We start from the raw sequence: 9,112 nt of genomic DNA, 5'->3' as shown, positions 1-9,112 counted from the left end.
GGGTAATTGCAAGTCCTGATTAGTGAGGAGAGCCAAGAATACATGGCTTTCTCTTTGCTGAAGGGACATTATGAGTTCATGCGGATGCCGTTTGGTTTATCAGGGAGTCTAGTGACATTTACTAGGCTAATGAATACAGTTTTGCATGGTTTGTTAGGGAAGTCCATATCCTAGTTGCCACAGATTTGGTAGAGGAACATTTAGAGGTTCTTAGGGAGGTTTTTAGGAGGCTTAGGTTGGAAAGTTTAAAGACAAAGTTAGGTAAGTGTAATTTTCTGAAGAGGCAGATGGTATATTTGGGTCATGTCATTTCTAAGGAGGGTGTTAAAGTGAGTGATGATAAAGTTAGGGCAATTGCGGATTTTGCTACTCCCAGAAAATAAGAAGCAGATTCAGTCATTCTCAGACATGGCTGGATTTTTCCGTTGGTTTGTGAAGGGTTTTTCTATTCTAGCATCCCCCTTGACAGATGTCCTAAGGAATGATGTGCAGTTTGTATGGGGAGAGGGACAGCAATTAGCTTTTCAGAAGATTAAGGATGCCTTAGTGAATCCCCCAGTGTTGAAGTTTCTGATTTGGAACGTCCTTTCACATTGGTAACGTACGCAAGCTATGGAGGTATAGGAGCATACCGTATGCAGAAGTTCGATGGAAGACTCCATCCTATTGCATTTTACAGTAAGACGTTTAAGATACGGGGTAGTAATGAACAGTTATGGTTGGTAGTGGACAGAGGCCTTTTCCGTAGTGTCTAGTTTTATGCATTTCAAGATTTTGTTACCGGGCAATCAAGTAGAGGTTCTTACGGATCATAAGCCATTATTGGATCTTTTCAATAAGGTGGATCTTTCCCCTAAAATGGCTAGGTGGTATCTGACAATCATGGATTTTGATGCCAAGATTAGGTATATAGAGGGTAGACATAATGTTATAGTGGATGCCCTTAGTAGAAGTTTTTCTGATGCAGGTGGTACTCATGTATGTTATGTATCTGGATATTGCATAGACTGGGATATTAGTTTAGTAGAAGCTAAGCAGGATGATATTTTGGCAGGCACAAAAGCATTTCTTAGAGGGGAATTACTTAGGAAGGGTTATAAGTTACCTTTTGCAGGGCTTGAATTAGAGGGGAATTTGTTGGTTAGGAAGATTAGATACAGACTGAGAAATAGTGAGGATAAGGGTGATACAATGCAAATAGTTGTTCCCAGGAGTTTAGTGCCTGCGGTTCTGGATATTGTTCACTCTAGGTCTTGTAGTCTGCATTTGGGTATTGAGAAGATGTATCAGAGTATTCGGGGACAATTCTTTTGGAAGAATACGCTCAAGTCAGTGGAAGACTTTGTGAGAGGTTGTTCAGTTTGTAATGTTACCTGGTGGTAGGGGTGTAAGAATTCTACCACCATAGGTCTTGCATGTCATAAAAGGTGACTAAAAGGACAGCTGCTGCCTTGCAGTCTTACTTTTTAGTAAAAGGCTAGGCCCACTGCCAGTAAATATGGAAACTGCTACCTTACAGTCTTACTTTTTAGTAAAAGGCTAGGTCCACTGCCAATAACTGTGGAAGATGCTGCCTTGCGGGTGGACTTTTTAGTCAAAGGCGAGGCCCACAGCCAGTAACTGTGGTTGACGACAGCAAGGGCATGCGGTCATAAAAACAATGAACCATGCCAAACAGTGAACCATGCCTGAGGTTGTAAGAAATATGAATGCGGCTGACGGGCATCAGAATCCCCCTACTGGCATGATAAATGGGCAAGGGGTGCCACAGGGTTCATGCCTGCAGACAAAGAAGTTAGTGAAAGAGTGGAAGATTAGAGCAGGTACGTGGAACATTGGTACTCTGACAGGAAGACTGAGGGAGATAGTAGATGTGATGGAGAGGAAGAGGCTAGATTTCTTTGTGTGCAGGAGACTAGGTAGAAAGGGACTGGAACTAGAGAGATAGGAAATGGGTATCTGCTTTATTACAGTGGGTCACGAGAGGGAAGAGATGGAATTGGAATTATAGTATGTAACAACTGGAAGGAAAAAGTGGTAGAAGTAAAGAGAGTAAATGATAGGCTTTTAAAGATTCCAGTAATAATAGGGGACAAAGTAGTAAATATAATATCAGTATATGCTCCTCAGATGGGGTGCCAAGAGCAAGAAAAAGAATTATTTGGACAAGAGTTTGAGGCTGTCATTAGAACAGTGAGGAGGATGAGAAACTAATAGTAGGAGCTGATATGAATGGCAGGGCGGGAAAGAAAAGAGATGGATATGAGGAGGTTCACAGACGCAATGGGTTTGGAATTAGAAATAGTGATGGGGATTATATATTGGAGATGGCTCAGAGTTTTGAATTGGCATGTATGAACACATGGTTTCAGAAGTTGGATAAGTACTTGATAATGTATGAAAGTGGAGGAGTGCAAAGCCAAATAGATTACTGTCTGGTTAGAGGAGCTGACAAAAGCAATGTGACGAACTGCAAAGTGATCTTGGGAGGAGCTTGTGTTAAACAACATAAGTTGGTGGTGATGGATTTGAAAATGAGAGGAGGAAACCCAACAAGAAAGAGGAGGTCTAGAATTAAGATTTGGGAACTTAAAGGAGAAAGGGGGAGCAATTTAGGAGGATTGTGAGAGAGAGATGGCAGGAAAGGGGGAACATGGAAGTTGGACAGGGTAGCAGAGTTGACAATATGTGGGTAGACACGAGAGGAATATGTGTGGGGGGAAGCAGAGGAACTGGTGGGAAGAACAAGCAGATATGGAGTGTCAAGAGGAGAAAAGTGGTGGTGGAATGGAGAGGTGCAAGAATCAATTAAAAGAAAATCAAAAGCATTAAAGGACTGGAAAGTAAGGCATGTACAGGGGGCAGAGGAACGGTACAGAGAAGAGGAAAGAGATGCGAGAAGGATGGTAGGTATGGCTATTGGAGGGGCGTCAGAGCAGCTGAGTGAACGACTAGGAACAAGAGACAGAGAAAAGGATACCTATAAGATTTCAAACTTGAGGGGAAGGCAGAAACAGGATTTGGGTAAACTGAGTGTCATCAAGGATAGAGATGGAAATATATTGTATAGGGATGAAGATATTAAGAAGAGATGGAGAGAGTATTTTGAACAGCTTTTAAGTGCTGAAAATGAGAGAGAGGAGATGGGGGAAGCACGGGGGGTGGAGCGACTAGTGATGAGGATACAGGATAGAGAAGTAAAGAGAGCATTACGTAAAATGAAGAATGGTAAAGCACCAGGTCCATCAGAGTTCCAAATTGAAATGATCAAATTACTAGGTACAGAGGGGGAGAAATGGATGCTGGATTTATTAAAAGCTATATGGGAAGAGGAAGAAATGCCAAGGGACTGGGAGGAGAGTCTAATGATATATATATATATATATATATATATATATATATATATATATATATATATATATATATATATATATATATATATATATATATATATATATATATATAAAGCAGAAGGGAGATGTCATGGAGTGTGGTAACTACAGAGGAATTGAACTAACAGAGCATGGATTGAAAGTTTTAGAGAGGACACTGATGGAGATTAAGAAAAATTGCAAAGATCAGGGAACAGCAGTATGGATTCATGAGAGGAAGAGGGATGGTGGACGCCATCTTTGTAGTAAGACAGCTACAGGAAAAGAGGCTAAAGGGAAACCAGGAGCTTTATTGTGAATTTATAGACCTGGAGAAAGCATATGATAGAATCCCAAGAGAAGTGATGTTTTGGTGTTTGAGGAAGAGGATAGCCCCAGAAAAGTTGATTAGGTTGGTTGAGATGATATATCAGAGAACGAGCACAAAAGTAATAACAGCAGTTGGGGAAACAGAAAACTTTGAAGTTAGTGTTGGATCACACCGGGGATGTGTTGAGTGAAGAGATCAGGAATGAAGTGCTGTGGGAGTTGTTGTACGCTGATGATCTGGTGATTACAGAGAAGGGTTGGAGAGTGGCAGGAGTCTTTAGAGAGGGGTGGCTTAAGGGTGAATGTGAATAAAACAGAGGTTTTAGTGAGCAGCAGGGAAGATAGAGACAGAATAGTAAGGCAAGAAAGAAGAAGCTCAATCATAAAACAGGTGGAAAAGTTTAAATACTTTGGATCTACTCTAAGCCATGAGGGAGGATGTGAGGCTGAAGTGGACAGTAGGATAAAAGTGGCATGGGGGAAGTAGAGAGATGTAGCTGGAGTTGTATGTGATAAGAAAATGCCAATCAAGCTAAAAGTCAAGGTCTAAAACACAATGATAAAACCAGTGTTAATGTATGGATCAGAAACATGGGCTATAAGAAGAAAAGAGACAGAAAAGCTTGAGAGAACAGAGATGAGAATGCTGAGGTGGATTATGGGTGTATCACTGCCTGAGAGATTGGAAAATGATGAAATAAGAAGAGCAGGCTTAGGAAAGATAACAGAGGTGATAAGAGAGTCACAATTGAGATAGTATGGGCATGTGTTAAGGATGGATGACGAGGAGGGAGTGAAGAGGGCTTGGGAAGAACCTGTTAGAGGAAGATGATTGAGAGGGAGACAGAGAATTAGATGGTAAGATAGAGTGAAGGAAGATATGGAGAGAAGAGGTTTGGTGGAGGATGATGGCTTAGATAGAAGTGGAGAAGGCTCATCAGGCAATAGAATCCTTAACGTAGGGATAATGGTGGGAAAGAAAAGTTCAGTTTGTAAGTCGTGTTAAGCCATCGAGGATCATTTCTTGTAAGTTGGGTTCATTTCCTATTCCCAGCAGGCCATGGGCCAGGGTCCACATGGACCTGTTAATCAATTTCTGTGAATCTAGTTATGGCCACAGGCACCTGTTGTTGGCTGTTGACGAATTAACTAGGTTCGTAGAGATTTTTCCGTTGAAGCATAAAACAACTGAAGAGGTGGCAGTCGCATTCTTTAGTGGGTATTTTTGTCATTATGGGGTTCCTGAGGTGCTGATTGCAGATAATGGGAGAAAATTTGTGAACAAGACATTAGAGTGTCTTGAGGATGCAATGGGCATTTGGAAGGTCACTATTATTCCCTATAGACCAGAATCTAATGGGCTGTGTGAACAGGCAAATAGGAGGGTTATTGAAGCTCTCAGAATGACCGTAGGGGGGAATGATGTAAATTTGGATCGATATATTCCACAGGTGCAGCATAGCATTAATTCCATGGTTAGTGATATCATTGGAATGTCTCCCAATGAAGCGCTGTTTGGTTACCCAACGCGGGGCACATTCGATTTGTTACCTATTCCATCGGGGGATGATACTGTTAGGGCACTTGTGTTGATGGCAAAAGAGATATGCATGTCTTGCCATGAATCTTGAAATGAAAACGGGGGATGTGGTAGATAGAAGCAGTGAAAAGCCGGATAGAGTTAAAGTTACTGTGGGAGATAGGGTTTTTGTGAAAATAAATGTCCGGAATCAGGTGAACTATAAGCTCGGTCCTAGATTTGAAGGTCCTTTTCGTGTGTAGAAGTAAAGAAAGGGAATAGGTTTGTTGTTCTAGATGAGAAATTGGGTGTGTCTTGGTTGACACATATATCTGAAATTAAAAAGACAGGTTAATGGAAGATCTTACAAGTTAATTCCTGAATTAACCGTTCTGATCATTTTTTTTTTCTTCCCTCTCTCTCTCTCGTTTTTTTTTTTATGGATTTTAAATGGACGTGACTTGTAGTTTTTTCTACCTTGGGAGGATATTGATCCGTAGAGTTATACAAATCTTTAATTGTCCGAGTTCAGTTTCTTTTTGCTTTTGTGTGTTACACTACTTAGTTAAATTAGGCGTAAATTGCTATGGGGTTTTATAGATGTATGGGTTTCTTGTTTTTCTGTTTATTTGTTTTTTTTATTTCCCGCTTTGAGATCTGGTATCTTATAGGTTCTTTCTTTTGATTTTTTATGCTGAAGTCTCGTACTCACATGACTTTTGGAGTCGTGGCATGGGCTAATTTTGTAGTGAGGTTAGGCCCGAGTGTTATTTTTCAAGAATAATACTATGTGTAGTTGTCGTCTGATGCAATATCTTTGAGTATAGAATTTCAGGATAAAGTTCTGTTGCTTAGGATTTTTTTTGTTTGTTTGGGTGAGTTGAATATTGGATGGGATCTGTCTGATATGTTACAGGGTTGGCTAACCAAACTTAATGCTACAACAGTTAGGGTTCAGGACAGGTTAAGGAAGACAATACGACCTCCAAATTTAGATTTTTCAGTTCTCTTCTAGAAGGAGTAAGAGGGCTGCGCCATTGGTAATTGTAGTTGTTATGATTATAGGAGCGATTGCTAGTATGTCAATTGCTAATTTGCTGAGAAATGAGCAGGTATCGACAGTATTTGCTAACCAGGGTAAAACTTTGATGACCTTATGGGATAGTTATGAGTAATTACTTGAAGGGTTTGGGACTTTAAGGACTTCTTTGGATGGGTTATTGGTCGCAAGTTGATAAGATGGGGGGAGGTTTTAGATGTTATGGTAGCTTTGTCTTCCTGTCAAACTTCCTTGTTGAATGTTGGGAAAGATGAATCCATGTCATCGGAAATTCATACCCAGGTTAAGTCAGTGGTTGCCGCTTCTAAGGGGGAATTTTGGGACATGTTTCACCTCTCGTGTGTTTAGAATCGCCTTTAGTGAATTCAGTATATCTGTATGGTTCTCAGGTAATTTTTACTGGGAAGAATTTGTATGAATAGTATCGTAAAGTTAGTGTACCTGATAGAGGGTTGATTGTGGACATTCCAGTTAGTAACTTGGAATTGTTTCATAGTTTTATCATATGGCCTTCCTTGGTGGTTTTAATGGTTCAGTAATAGTATGGCATAGAGAGGAGACTAGGTACTTTTTGGGTTGACTATCAACATGACTGACTTATGTTATACACCACTTCCTCGCAGCAGTGCCTTATGGAATGACTGCTACGAGCCTCAACTGATACAAGTTAGATATGGGGCCCATCTACGTTATGCCTGCAGGTTTCTACATCTGCGCCTTCATGAGAGGATCCATGGTTTGTAGGAGAGATGTCGGTCAGGACGTCTACAAGTTGCCACCATTGCTGGGAGACACCTGTTTGGTGCAAAGGATTCATGGGCACCGCATTCAACGTGGGCTTGTGCAGTCACAAGCCGTTCAGGATGGTTGGATCGTAAAGCATTCAAGATGTGAAGAGAAGCATGGGCTTGTACAGTCACAAGCCATCCAGAATATTTAGATCATCAATAATGCATGATGTGAAGTGAAGAGTTCTACAATGGACTGTCTATTGGAATATCTATTGTGCATACAAGACAAGTAATTTTCATATCTAGTGCATAAGGTTTGCTATGATTTTTGGACCTGGCCCCTACTGAACGTTCATTATAGATATTTGTTGTACCTGGGTGAGGCACCCAGAGAGAGGTTGACCAAGCTCCTATTAAGTCTGGTGACAAACTATGTGCTAGCCCGTCAAAATCACATCCCGTGCAGGTGCAGTTATGTTGACAGAGGTTTGCACAGTTAGATACAGTGGGTATCTGACGTGTTCGTTTGTGCCTTCTGGTCATGGCCCAGATGCGAGGAGGCAATGTGACAGATGGATCGAAGTGTTGTGATCCTTCGAACATTGAACCGGTGTCGTCACTCTTCCATGGAAGAGTTATTGTGTGCTTGCATGTGTGCAATTTTTAATGGTATATTATAAGAGGAACATACAATAGCTATGGACTTTGATTTGCAGCTGGGTGTGATTTGCTTTGTGTAGTGTTTAGGAACAGCCACTGTGAAGATACATTATTTGAAGCCATAGAAGTGAGTAAGATAACTCATTAGCACTTATATTTTTTCCAGACATTATGTGGAAATACACTGTGTCGCAGTGAAACTCCTCTGTTCTCCATTATGCATTTTTCTGTTTTAAATATCTTTCCCTTAAACACCATCTCAGGTTTTAATATATGATGTGTTTCTTTGAACAGGAATTCTGTGTTTGTCATGTGAGGACAAATATTTTGGAAGGGGTGTTTATTATATCACAATCTATTACATTTATTTTGGTTTAAAATAATTACGACCTTTTTACTTTGTTTTGTGACCAGGGTGTTAGTCAATAGTATTGGTTGGTCTAGAATCATTAATTCGATTGATTGTGAATCAGAATTTCCTCTAGTTATGATTTCCATTTATATGGGATGTGAGTCACTCCATTTCATGACCACGGCTTTTGCGGAAATACTTTCGTTAAATTTGCAAATAAAGTCTAGTTTTGTATCTCGGTGTTTAATTCCAGTAGGCCTTTGTTTGAGGATAGATACAGTGAGAGGAGCCGTGGAGAGAGAAAGAATGTGCTGACCCAGGCCTGGCCATTGCCACCAGGAGAATCTTAGGGGTGTAAGATGATACGACGCTGTTCTTAAAACAGATGCAGTAAGAGATTATGACCCTATCTGACCTGGGTATAGGTCATAAGAGCACACACACATTACACACACACACACACACACACACACATATATATATATATATATATATATATATATATATATATATATATATATATATATATATATATATATATATATATATATATATATATATATATATATATGTGTGTGTGTGTGTGTGTGTGTGTGTGTGTGTGTGTGTGTTTGTGTATGTGTGCGTTTACAATTTGAATTTATGGTTACACATACATATAAGTGCTTCATTCAACGAAATGTATTATTTCCTTTGTTGAAACTCTCTTTTCCCTTCTGATGTATTCAATAGTGAATTTCCATAATTTATTAATGCTCTTGTTACAACATTATAAGATTGATAGGATAAAAAGGTTAAAATTGAATGTGAGATGTCTGTATTGCTCATATAGCAGAGTAAAGGATTAAAAATGATTTGGCTAAAAGGAAGCTTATACTTGTGATAATTTCAGTGCCTTATGTAATGCACAAAAATTAAAACAATGCTTCCAAAATAATATAATATACACAGTAAAACTGTTCATATTTTTTCTTTGATTCGGACAGCGAAATAATATTTACACTAGCATCCTTTTCAAGTTAAAATTATAAAAAAATCTAACCAAAAAATGAAAAACTGTTCATAAGGCATCTTTCTCTTCCCACTGAG

The 9,112-nt window shown here is 39.6% G+C and overlaps 1 protein-coding gene across 1 annotated transcript; it reads left to right on the top strand.

Moving 5' to 3' along the window:
• Positions 1-2,912: 2,912 nt before the first annotated feature.
• Positions 2,913-5,332, top strand: LOC136851770 (uncharacterized). Its single transcript, XM_067126084.1, has 2 exons — positions 2,913-3,279; positions 4,962-5,332. Exons 1-2 carry the CDS (start codon positions 2,913-2,915, stop codon positions 5,330-5,332), a joined length of 738 nt encoding a protein of 245 aa, XP_066982185.1.
• The last annotated feature ends 3,780 nt before the right edge of the window (positions 5,333-9,112 follow it).

This window comes from Macrobrachium rosenbergii, chromosome 24 (assembly GCF_040412425.1).
Source record: "Macrobrachium rosenbergii isolate ZJJX-2024 chromosome 24, ASM4041242v1, whole genome shotgun sequence".
In the NCBI taxonomy this organism is placed as follows: Eukaryota; Metazoa; Arthropoda; class Malacostraca; order Decapoda; family Palaemonidae; genus Macrobrachium; species Macrobrachium rosenbergii.
Note: the sequence above shows the minus strand (reverse complement) of the source record. Positions and strands in the feature narration are given on the sequence as shown.

Coding starts and splice junctions, on each gene's coding strand:
- LOC136851770 (XM_067126084.1), top strand. CDS start 2,913: ATGGCTATTGGAGGGGCGTCAGAGCAGCTGAGTGAACGACTAGGAACA. Junction 3,280..4,961: donor TGAAATGATCAAATTACTAG/GTACAGAGGGGG, acceptor TGCTGATTGCAG/ATAATGGGAGAAAATTTGTG.